Source organism: Mobula birostris, chromosome 18 (genome assembly GCF_030028105.1).
Source record: "Mobula birostris isolate sMobBir1 chromosome 18, sMobBir1.hap1, whole genome shotgun sequence".
Taxonomy (NCBI): domain Eukaryota; kingdom Metazoa; phylum Chordata; class Chondrichthyes; order Myliobatiformes; family Myliobatidae; genus Mobula; species Mobula birostris.
Window position 1 is genome coordinate 38,712,155 of NC_092387.1, and position 13,267 is coordinate 38,725,421.

Consider the following 13,267-nt stretch of genomic DNA (forward strand, 5'->3'; position numbering starts at 1 on the left):
GGGTCAATATCACAAATGACCTGACTTGGTCCAACCAAGCAGAGTTCACTGTCAAGAAGGCCCACCAGCGCCTTTACTTCCTGAGAAAACTAAAGAAATTTGGCCTGTCCCCTAAAACCCTCACTAATTTTTATAGATGCACCGTAGAAAGCGTTCTTCTAGGGTGCATCACAACCTGGTATGGAAGTTGTCCTGTCCAAGACCAAAAGAAGCTGCAGAAGATCGTGAACATGGTGTAACACATCACACAAACCAATCTTCTGTCCTTGGACTCACTTTACGCTGCACGCTGTCGGAGCAGTGCTGCCAGGATAATCAAGGACACGACCCACCCAGCCAACACACTTTTCGTCCCTCTTCCCTCCGGGAGAAGGCTCGGGAGCTTAAAGACGCATACGGCCAGATTTGTGAACAGCTTCTTTCCAACTGTGATAAGACTGCTGAACGGATCCTGACCCGGATCTGGGCCGTACCCTCCAAATATCCAGACCTGCCTCTCAGTTTTTTTGTACGACCTTACTTTCCATTCTTCTATTTTTTATTTATGATTTATAATTTAAAATTTTAATATTTACCAATTTTTACCATTTTTAATATTTAATATTTGTAATCCAGGGAGTGGGAAGCACAGAATCAAATATCGCTGTGATGATTGTATGTTCTAGTATTAATTGTTTTGGCGACAATAAAGTATAAAGTATTCTCATTGCCACTTAGTTTCATGTTGGAAGCCGAATTTGGAAATGTTCCATTTAGGACCCCTTGGACAAATTATTGATAACCCAGCTTTGAGATTACCCACTAGTTACTACCTACCAACTCAAGAAGAATCCATTTATTCCTCTTTTCTATCTGTTAACCAGCTTTAAATCATTGTTAATGTATAACTGTAAATTCCATGGGTTTTATACTTGTCCATCAAAAGTTCTATGTAGGACCATTTGAAAATACAAATACCCCACGATGCCCCCTCGTCTACTCTGTTCTTGAGGGTCTGCGTAGAAATGAAAATCATTTTATATATGCACCTTGGGTGATGTTGGCTATTTCTGAAAGGTATTCCAAGGTTGAAGCACTTTATTTGTATAAATATTTTCATCCGTAAGACAATTGGATTAGCAAGTTTTGTCACACTATTGTATGTTAAATATATTCTCATTTTCTTCTAGAACAAGAAGATATTGACTTTGATGTTGAACACAAAACACATTTTGCTATTGCTCATATTCGCTGGGCAACACATGGTGTTCCTAATTCTGTAAATGCTCATCCACAGAGGTCAGATAAAGACAGCGGTGAGTGTTTTGCAATGCAATCATACATATAAATAATATTACTGCCCCCTGCTGTGTTTCGTGTCTGTGAACTTTGCAGCAATTTGCCCCGCTAATATGCTGAACTAAATACTGAGGCTTTGGACTTGTTCCAGGCTGCTCCTGACTTGGATCTGGGGACTCAGTTTGGTTCAGAATGCTGTTGCATTTGCTTGCGTCTATTGTTTGCATGATTTGTGGTTTTTTTTCTCTTTCTCTGCGCATTGGGAACTGGTCTTTTTTTTAAAATTGGGGTCTTTCAGGGTTCTTGCTTTGCAGCTGCCTGTAAGTAGAATAATCTCAAGGTTGTATAATTTAAACATTCTTTGTTAATAAACGTACTTTGAATATAGTATCTCGAGATTCATTTGCTCGCCAGCACTTACAGAAGAAATAGAATAGAATTCATGAAAAACTGTACATAATCTGACAAAGACTGATAAGCAGCAATGTACTAATGAAGCCAAACTGTGCACAAATATAAAATAAAACTGAGAGCATGAATTGTAAAACCTCCTTGAAAATGAGTCTGCAGGTTGTAGAGTTGGTAATGGTGATTAAAATTATCCACACCATCAAGATCCTGATGGTTGTAGAGTAATAACTGTTCCTGAACTGGAACATTGAATAGTTCAATATTTAACGTCTTTGCTGTATTATAATGCAGTGTTCTTTTAATCCCTACTGCCCATTATAGTGCTGGCATTTAGGGCAGCAATGAAGGTCCTCTGTCTCTGGTGGTGTTCAGAGTTTCCTTCATTCTGCCAGTAGCTCAGTTTTCACTTCTATCAGTCAGCAAGTCTGACAGGAGACTTCGGATGTAGAAGGATTCTTCATTGTTGTTTCTGTAAGTTTTGTTTTACCAATCAGGGTTGTTAGCCCCAAGTCGAACCCCCGAACCTGGAGGACCGGTGGACTCCTCTTAGTTTGGCTTGTACCCTTTGACCTGTTTGGCATGGGTGACCCTGCCAAAAGCCAAAGCATAAAGCCCTGACTCCAGCATTGGGTCACTGAAGCCTCCAAACCACGACAAGGTTGTGCTCCTCTAGGAGGGTTCTTTTATATGTTAAATTCTTACATTAAAAAGATCTTTAAGTGCCTTGATACCTCATGGCTAACGTTGTCTCATTGTCTCTGATACAGTCTAATGTATTGTGCCTTTGAAAGGAAGGTTGATCATTCTTGCAACACTTTATTGACCATAGGGATTGATTAAAACTTTATAGTATAGTGAAGGGACATCTCTCCGGGCTTCTGCAAATAACCTTTGAGATAGTGGCAGAAGGTGGGTAACTATCTCTGAGTTGGGGAAAGGTGGGTTTGTGCTGGAGACCATCTTTGGTAATGGTTGCTAGAGGGAGAGTTTGTCCTGGAGCACATAAGACCATAGGACAGTAATATATAGGAGCAGAATTAGGCCATTTGGCCCATCAAATCTGCTCATCATGGTTGATTTATTATCCCTCTCAACCCGATTCTCCAGTCTTCTCCCCTTAACTTTTGATGCCCTTACTAGTCAAGAGCCAATCAACTTCTGCTTTAAATATACCTAATGACTTGGCCTCCACAGTCATCTGTGGCATTGAATCCCACAGGTTCGTCACCTTGTAGCTAAGTTCCTCATCCTCATCTCAGTTCTAAAGGGGCGTCCTTGTATTCTGAGGCTTGGAAATACACTAGACAGGGAGTGTGTAGCTTATGGACTATGTTTAGGAGTGGTTGATAGAGGAAGACTATGCCTTTGAGACCATCCTTGGGGGTAGATGGTAGTTCAGTTGGAAGTGTGCACATCCTGGCGAAAGTCCTTGGGAATAGGTGATAGAGCAGAAAGGAGATGAAATTTACACCCTGGAGATTATCCTGGGATATGGATGGTAGTGAGGGACGCTCTGTACATCCTAGAGAGCAACTTTGGAGATGGGGAAGGAGGTGTATAGCATGGGGGCCATCTTTGGAAATGAGTGATAGAGGGAAGTGCATCTAGAGCAGGGGTTCCCAGCATTTTTTATGCCATGGACCCCTACCATGGACTCCAGGTTGGGAACCCCTGACCTAGGCACTATTGAGGAATCCAAGGTGTTCTGTCCTGAAACAATGTTTGAAGGGTTTCCTTATGCCCTTGGCTATTTGAGCTGGAGTTGTCCTCTAGATGCAACACTCAACGAATAGGCTTGCTCCATCAGCCAGAGCCAGGGATGAGATGCATCTTAGAAATCAATTGTTTTTCGTAGTTTGGGATTGTTCCATCTTTACTCTTTGAACAGCCATTGCTGGGATTATGTTGTTCTTATTTTAGAAAAATAGATGTGAGCTTGCTTACAATCCATGAATCTCTTGACTTGATGTGACAAATGCAGCCTGGCAGCCAGCTCAGCGTCAGGTATGAATAAAAAGAGCCATGTCCTCCAACAAGAGCCACAGCAGCAAAAACGTGCCTTTGTGCAACACCTGCAGCGTCACAACGTGCACCAAAGTGCAGCATAGGACCTGATCATAGACTCTGATACTGAGTCACCTAAGGAGTCATTAGATGGGTGACTAAAGGCTTAGGAAAAGGTGTAGGTTTTAAAGATGGTCTTAAAGGAGGAAAGATTCCAGAGAATGAAAGAGTTAACATATGAGGAGTGTTTGATGGCTCTGGGCCTGTACTCACTGGAGTTTAGAAGATTGCGGGGGTGGGGGGGGAAGAGGGATTTCATTGAAACCTATTGAATATTGAAAAGCCTAGATAGAGTGGACGCGCAGAAGTTGTTTCTAATACATAGTGGGATAATCTAAAACCAGAGGGCAAAGCCCCAGTATAGTGGATAGAGGTGAGGAGGAATTTCTTTAGCCATATGGTGGTGAATGTGCGGACATTATTGTGCAGGGACTGTGAAGGCTAAGTGATTGGGCATATCTAAAGCGGAGGTTGATTGGTAGGATTATCAAAGTTTATGTGCGGAAGGCAGAAGAGTGGGGTTGAGAGGAAAAATAAATCAGCCATGATTGAATGGCAGAGCAGATTCAATCGGCCGAATGGCCTAATTCTGCTCCTATGCCTTGTGCTCTTTCGGAAAGAGAGATGGAGAGGCTTCTTTAGAGAAAGAATGGTTTGCATGGCTGCAGAAGCAGCTGCCAGTGTCGGTGTGCACGGTGTGGGGATTGTATTAACAGCAAACCTTGGGGTGGAATGGACGTGCAGAAAGTTCGGGGATAGGTGGTGGGGGGGGGGCCAAGGAATAGTCAGAGCACTAAGGTGAGAATGTGATAAGTGAGATATTGATGGATGGGGAGCATGAGAATGAGGGATGAACGAGGCTTGAAGTGAGATGGGAGATGGATGGCAGAGTTTACAGAGGGCACAGCATGGCAGGGGTGGGGAGAGAGGAGAGTTAAACCACCAGAACCTCAGTTCAGTCTGGAGGTCACAGGATTGCTGATGGTTTCAGTCACAGACAGGCTGGGGCAGATGGGTGCAATATTTCTGAGGTGAAAGCAGGAGATCGTTGTAATGAAGGTGGAGTCAGTTTGTGATGCATATTCTAAAGCTGTCTCCCACTCAGTCTAGGGGATTCACAGAGGTGAATGTAGAGAAAGGTCACCTCGTCAAGTATTTCATGTTCTTGTAGCCAGGAATGGGGTTATACCCCACTGAACCTGAACTGGGAGTGTGGGAAGCTGCCAAAGATATTTCGCCAGAAGAAATATCTTTTCAACTTGATGTGAAGGGGAGGTAATTGATTAGGGATGCTACATTTAAAAATCATCTAGGAGCAGGAAGTTTGTATAATGAAAAATAAAATACTGAAAATACCCTGGAGGTAAGGCAGTACCTATGGAGAGAGAATTGTTTTAGGTTGATAACGCTTCATCAGATTGATTTTATATGCTGTACAAACCTTCCCTACCTGTCCAGCATTTCCTTGATTGGTCTAGAGAGTTTTGTGATGCCCAGATCTGGCTTCCTGGATCCATTTCCCTCATCTGGCATCACGTGCAGTAATTAGGCCCCTTTTGCCAGTGTCTCCATGACAACTAGGACCCAGAGGAGGGGAGGCGATGGGGACGGAACAGGTCCTGATGTGGCGTTTCAATCCAAACCCTCAATAGTTATTTCTCACCCCGCCATCACAGATGCTGCTGCTTGACCTACTGAGTTCCTCCACAAGGTGATTTCTTGCAGGTGTGTGTGTGTGTGTGTGGATTAATGATTGGTGATGTGAACAGACAGATTTGTTGGATTGATGCTGGACTAATTGATGAGAATCAGGTTTCAAGTGAAAATTATTTTATAGTTATACAGTATGTAATCAGGCCATGTGGCGGAGCAGACTCGATGGGCCGAATGGCCGACTTCTGCTCCTTTGTCCTGTCTTGTTTTTGTGGCCCATTGAGTCTGTCCCGCACATCACCTGCCCATTTACACTAATCCCATTGTATCCGTGCTAATCCTATTTTATTTTTCTCCATATTCCCACTAACTGCACCCCTTTACATTGCCCACATTCTTCCACCCCTACAGAAAAAGGGTAAATTAGAGTAGCCAATTACCTTCCCACATATGAGGTTTTGGAACATGGGAGGCAACTGAAGTTTCTGGACGAATACTCATGGACATGTGGAAAACATGCAAACTCCACACAGACAGCACCAGTAATCTCTTGTCTATTGAAGATTGTTGTGGGGTCAACTAATATGTTTAAGGTGGTTAAAAGAGTATAATAGGAAATCTAGAACCTGGGGTTTAATCTTAAAATGAGGGCAAAGCTTCTTGATATTGTTTGTGAAGAACACCAATTCACACAAATAGATCCGGAACTCTTGCCCCAAAAGAAGCTGAAACTGGAAGCCAGGCGTCAGATTGAGATAGGATATTAGTTTACAGAATTAGTGTACATTTTGTCTGCTCAGTCACATTGCAAAGGCCTGCCCCCTGCTGGTGATCCCCAGTGCCCATACTTTTGTACAGATGGCTGCAGATTGCTGCCAGCCAGCAAAGAGCAGTTTGTCAAAAACAAGTCACCTTCACAATTACATCAGCAGTTTGATATTTGTGCTTGGAAACCACCTTAAGACAGGGAACATGATCAAAAGCCACTTAGAGACTTGGTGTGGTGAGAGTACAGTTGCCCGGCCTCAAGTGGAGGTTGACGTGCAATCAATCCAGTTAGAGACATGTACATGGTTGTTTTCTGCTTGCTGTGACCTGCATTAATATTTGTTTGCTGTTTACCTTCACTGTCACTGTTCAAACATTATCCCTGCAAATAGAACTGTACTTGTTTAAAAATAAGGCAACTGGAGTGCCTAGCTGGAGCACAGTAAATACGTTGTTTTAAATATTTATGATATATGTATCGTAAAAATTAGACCAGTAATGTTATTGTGGGTTGTGTTAAATTGGTCAGTGAAGACCTCTTCTGCTGGGGAAAGAAATTCTGATTTTTATAAACTTATGGCTTCTCTTAACAGCTTGCAGACAATAACGTTCTATAGAAATGGAGTGGCAAATTGGATTATTTTTATTTAAAACATAACTTATTTTTTGGAAGCAGTAAATCATGTACAGATTTGCTGTTGCTACGTGGATACAATGGCCTGCCAACAGCCATGTATTCTGAGGAACCTGTGGATGCTAAAGAAAGAATGACTAATCACAGGACTCAGTGAATGCTGGAAATCCCAAGTAACACACACAAAATGCCGGAGGAACTCAACAGGTCAGGCAGCATCTGTGGAGAGGGATAAACAATCAACATCTGGGGACGTGTCCTGTTGAAGGGTCTCGGCCCAAAACTTTGACTGTTTATTCCTCTCCATAGATGCTGGCTGACCTGCTGAGTTCCTCTGGCATTTTGTGTGTGTTACAGAAGGAATGATAACAACACATGGAATACCAGCAGTGAGTAATCCCCCGCCAAAATGAACCATTTAATCTGAAGGATCTTAAGGTGCAAGGCTGTAGCTCTCGGAATGTAGCACCGGAAGGTGATAGTGTGGTAAAGAGGGCGTACGGTGTTCTTGCCTTCCTTGTTTGGGGCACTGAACCCGGTTAGGCCACAGGTGGAATTCTGGTCATCATGTTACAGGAAGGAGGGAGAGGCTTTGGATTGGCTGCACAAGAGGTTCACTGGGATGTTGCCTGGTTTGGAGAGTATCAATTATAAGGAGAGGTTGGACAAACTGGGATTGTTCCCACTGGGGTGTCAAGAGGTTCAGGGGTAACCTGATGGAACTATATAAAATTATGAGAGGTATAGACTGAGCAGATGTTTACCTTCCTGAGGTGGCCATGCCAAATGTGTCGAATATCAATTGCATTTGTCGTATGAGACGATGTGTTGGTAGTAATGGGTGAGGTTAGACCTGTGGCTTTATCATTGGGTGCCTAAGAAAGGTGGTGTCCATCAGTAAGGACCCCCATCAGCCGGGACATGCCCTCTTCTTGTTGCTTGTATCAGGAAGGAGATACAGAAGCCTGAAGGCACACACTCAGTGATTCAGGAACAGCTTCTTCCCCTCTGCTATCTGATTTCTGAATGGACATTGAACCCATGGACACTACCTCACTACTTTATTTCTATTTTGCACTATTTAATTAATTTAACTATTCACTTTTCTCTCTCCATTATTATGCATTGCGTTGTACTGCTGCCTCAAAATTAACAAATTTCATGACATACATCGGTGATAATAAACCTGATTCTGATTCTCCTTGTCACATGTCTGGAACTGGTGTGAATTGTTATAAAAGCTGATTTACTAATATTGTATCACACAACTACAAGGATGATTAGAAGGCAGATGAATAGACCTTGATTTTCTGTTATCAACCACCTCTCCAACCCTGTTTCACTTAATCTTGAGACCAGGACAGGCATGAAATGTCTTGTATAATATAGGTGCACACAAACTCGGAGTGACAAGGACTGTCTTGCAAATAGAATGAAAGTCACTGGAAGGGTGTTGGGTGAGGCTGATGTACATTGCAGTCTGATGGGGTAATCTGAGGCATTCTGTATGGAAAGAGAGATGAGTTTGGTGGTGAAATGTTTGAGGTGCTGGGGTCGTGAGCCACACAGTTTTCTGCCTTGGGGTTGAGCAGCCTTCGGCATTTTCCTTCCATAAAAATAATTTGGGGAATGTTCCACATTGTCAAAAATATGAGCAGGCTTTCTCCCAACAGGATACAGTACTGCTCTCTTCCCACCCTGGAGACCAGTGACACTGAAGTAAATCCTTGCCTCTGCGATGACAGTTGATTTGTAATGTGAGTCAGTGAATGTGACCTAAGGAGGCAGTGGGAAGTTTATGGAACAAGGCTTTAACCTGGAATTTGAGGCTGTTGAAATAGGGCAAGTGTGTAATACCGGTGAAGCTATTTCCTCAGGCAGAGAAAATCCTGACCAACAGGATGTAAAATTCATACGAAGTGATGTGCTTATGAAAATCAATAAGTACAGTTAAAATCTTGAATGGTTCCAGAGAATCTTGAACCATGGAAGACTTGACACTTATTGTTCATGTCACATTGTTCATGAGTGATCAGAGAGAGGCATTGACCTATAGATAAGTACTGTTCCTAATAAATGGTAAAATATTAATGTTTGAAGTGAGACAAATTTCTGGGTTATTTGTCTTGTTTACATTTTCAACAACTCCCCGGTGTCTTTGATTTTCTGTTGCTGGGGTGTCTTCTGCCTCTTGTGGGTGGGAGGGCAGGGATGGTCGAGGTAGAAAATTGGTGGCTCTGAACTATACACGCCTGTTCAAGCACATGTTTGATATTTTTTAAACACTCCACACCATAATCATGCACATTATAATATCTGCAAAATTAGAAGAAAATTACATGCTGTGAACATTTTTGATCCTAATCTCCACCGGTGATTTGGATTGTAATATTTATTGAAATTAAAAAATAAACCAGTGAACACTATTTAGCAATATGCAAATGAAAATATCAGGGAAAATTCTAGTTAAGTGATTATCTTTGGATGAGTTATTGTATTTTAAAATTTATCAGTTATGGCCACAAAGATGAAACTACACATAAAATTTAGGCCCAGAACCATTAAATGCTCTGCATAAATTAACCCCTTTCATTCTCATTATCCTTCTCTGGACTCTCTCCAAAGACAGCACATCCTTCCTTGGATATGGGCCCAAAGCAGCTCTGGGTACTCTAAGCGTGGACTGACCAATGTCTTAAAGCCTCAGCAATACATTCTTGCTTTTATATTCTTGAAATGAATGCTGACTGTTGACAATGCATTAGCTTTACTTACTACAGAAGTCAACCTGCAAGTTAACCTCTAGAGAATCCTGAACCAGGACTCCCAATTACAAAGACGAGAAAATCTGGGATGCTGGAAATCCAAACAGCACACCCAAAGTGCTGGAGGAACTCAGCAGACCAGGCAGCATCTATGGTAAAGAGTAAACAGTCAACGTCATCAGAATGAAGGGTCTTGGCCAGAAATGTCGACCGTTTACTCTTTTCCATAGATGCTGCCTGGCCTGCTGAGTTCCTCCAGCACTTTGGGTGTGTTGCTTGGACTCCTGAGTCCCTTTGTACCTCTGATTTCTGAACTTGCTCCCCGTAAGGAGCCGTGATTCCTAGCACCATCACTGTTTGTCACACTGCCTTGTCCATTTCATTGTCCCTTTCCTTCCTCATCCCACCTCTCCCTGCAGGTTTTCTTCCTCCTGCAGCACCTTGTGTGATACAGAGAGAATGGAGAGCTGCCTGGAGGTGCTGGAAAATTATGCTTGTTGCGTTCCTTTCTTTCTGCACCACCCCAACACTTCACTGCTGCCTACAGCTAAGCTGCTCTCGGCATGCTATATACAGAACAGAAACAGGTCTTTCCCAGGCTATGATTGCCTGATTTATATACAGTCCATACGTACAGACAAGTGTTGGTGAGAGGAGGGGTGGATTTACCAGCTGCTGTGGAGTTGCAGGCACCATCTGCCATATGGGAGCTCGGTCCATGATAAAATCTGAATGGTTTAGTTGAACACCCTGGCTTAACTAAACTTTGCCGCTAGTTGGCCTCTGCTTTTATTTAGATATGTTGCTGGGCGGCCAAGATCCCAATTTAACTGGTCAGATTACGGTTAGTTCTGAGGAAGAGAGGCCTGCCCGTAACCTGGGGAAGGACCTTCAGTGGTGCCACGTACCTGACAGGATTGAGGAATGTTTGCTTGCAGAATGTTTGTAGGCGGGAAAGCATTTTTTTTATTTTTAGAGGTAGAATTTAACTGGTAGCATGTCTTGAGATGTAGGATGTGAAATGTATTCTCATTATCCCCTGCCCCCTTTCTGGTTCAATGAAGGATTTTACCAGATGATCAGAGAGATTGATTGAACAAGGCAGTCAGACTTTTCAGAAGCTGGTTTTGGTACCTTGACAAATAGTTATTAATCTATCAGGTCTTGTCCACACCTGTCAGTGGATTGGCTGAAGGGCAATATTTCTCCTTTTCATTCCAACTCAATTACTCAATGCCTTCAAGCATCATTTTGTGCTGATTGTTAAGCTTAATGTCACCAAGGGAAAGTTGGGTTTTAGAGTTCATGAAAAGTACTTACGACTCACCTGCCCATTGATTCTGTTATCAGTGGTTCCCTTCTGATCTCACCAAGGAATTTGGGTATAAAAATTACTAATAACTCCCAGTCAGCATCCTGGAGCCATTTCGCCCAACCTTGTTATTCCTTTCTGTGCCTTGTAGCTCATCAAATGGCAACCTTGCCGTTTCTTTATCAATTTGTCTGTTTTTTATGAGGCCAGGTTGCTACCTCGACGCTGAACCCAGCACAGATGGAAAGCGTGCAAGGAGCCGGCCGGATTCGAACCCTGTGCCACTTGCCTCGGAAGTCCAGTGCTAATGCCATTACACCACTGGCCAGCAAACACCCAATGTGTTTCTAATGTCTCCTGCTTTTTGGAGTGCACGAGAAACCTTTGCTTATGGACCTATGAAAAGGCTGATGAAGGGTAGTATGAAGAAGCCAGGAGCTTAAAAATAGGGCTGTAAACTGCCTCTCCTCTGCCAGACATGGGAGAAGAGCCTGGGCAGGAGTAATCATTGAACAGACTGGGCAGCAAATTTTCATGCTTGTATCATTTAATGCAACTGGTTTTGTGATGCGGGCTATAGGAAACAGATTGAAAGTCGGCCTTGGCAAAGTATGATGGTCCTTTGCTGTCAGGTGTCAGCTTGCCTGGTAGCTCTCCTGGCTACAATTTAGAGGTTATGGTGGGAGGTCTTTCACCCCCTTGGAACCTGCTCCAGTATACATTTGAATTAGCGGTGATCTGCAACGTTGTCTCCATTTAACTATAAGACCATAAAACATAAGAGCAGATTTTGTCCATTTGTCCCGTTGAGTCTGTTCCATCATTTGATCACTCTGGATTTATTTTCCCTCTCAACCTCATTCTCCTGTCTTCTCCACGTAAACCTTTGATGCTCTTACTAATCAAGAACCTACTAACCTCTGCTTTAAATATACCCAATGACTTGGCCTCCACAGCCATCTCTGGCAATGAATTGCACAGATTCACCACCCTCTGGCTAAAGAAATTCCTCCTCTTCGCTGTTCTAAGGCGACTGAAGCTGTGCCCTTTGGTCCTGGACTCTCACACTATTGTTAACGTCCTCTCCATGTCCACTTTATCCAGACATTTCAGTATTTGGTAGGCTTCAGTGAGATCCCACTCCCCCCACCCCACTTTCTTCTAAGCTCCAACAATTACAGCACAGAGCTATCAAATGCTTCTCATCCAGTAACCCTTTCAATCCCAGATCCCCAGGATCATTCTTGTAAACTACCCCGGACCCTTTCAAATGTCAGCATATCCTTACGGGACCCAAAACAGCTCACAATACTTCAAATGTTGTCTGACCAATGCTTTATGGCGTCTCAGTCATAGTTGGCTGTTAAAACTGCCATAGTGGGTTATGTTTTCCTTGGGTTTGATCCTCGGGGAGCACATCACCTAAATGGGCACTTTATTGCTGCATTGAGCGTCCATTGCATGGTCTAAGGTATCATCTTTCAGCTGAATCATCATACTGTGTCTCAGCAGCTCTTTCAGAGGGACATAGACTGTTATGCAAATACAAACACAAGACATTCTGCAGATGCTGGGAATCCAGAGTAACACACACAAAATACTGGAGGAACATAGAGCAGAAAAGAGTACAGCACAGGTACAGGCCATTCAGCCCACAGTGTTGTGCCAAACCGTTAAAAAGCAAATCAAGCACACTAATCCCTCCTACCTACACAATGACCATATCCCTCCATTTTTCTTACATCCATGTGCCTATCCAAGCGTCTGTTAAGAGCCTCTAATGTTTTTGCCACTACCACCACACCAGGCAGCACATTCCAGGCATCCACCACTCTCTGAGTTTAAAAAAAAAAGGCTTGCCCCTCCCAGGCTTACCCTTCAAGGTAGCCCCCTTGAACCTACCCCTCCCCCACCACCCACCTTCAGTGCATGCCCTCTGGTATTCGACATCTCAACCCTGGGAAACACATATTCCCTGTCTGCTCTATCTATGCCTCTCATAATCTTACAAATCTCTATCAGATCTTCCCTCCATCTCAGCTCCTCCACAGAAAACAACCCAAGATTATCCAGCCTCTCGTGATAGCACATGTCCTCCAAACCAGGCAGCATCCTGGTAAGCTACTTCTGGACCCTCTCTAAAGCCTCAACTTCCTTCCTGTAGTGGAATAACCAACTCAACAGGTCAAGTTTCAGGCTGAGATCCTTCATCAGGGTGGAAGAGGAAGGGGGAAGGAGGAGGTTAGGGGAGGGGAAGGAGTGCAAGCCAAAAGGTATAGCTGTAGCCAGATGAGGGGAAAGATGGGTGGTGGAGGAGGAGAGATGAAGTAAGAAGCTGGGAGGTGATACTTGGAGAAGGTAAAGGGTTGAAGACAAGTTCCC

The 13,267-nt window shown here is 43.4% G+C and overlaps 1 protein-coding gene across 2 annotated transcripts in view; it reads left to right on the forward strand.

Moving 5' to 3' along the window:
* The window catches only part of LOC140212068 (glutamine--fructose-6-phosphate aminotransferase [isomerizing] 1-like), a 109,886-nt gene that overhangs the window by 37,099 nt on the left and 59,520 nt on the right, over window positions 1-13,267 (forward strand). For both annotated transcript variants that reach the window (XM_072282541.1, XM_072282542.1), the window contains exon 4: window positions 1,170-1,295. In XM_072282541.1, coding sequence (XP_072138642.1) covers window positions 1,170-1,295 — 126 coding nt within the window. The remainder of the gene's footprint in view (window positions 1-1,169; window positions 1,296-13,267) is intronic.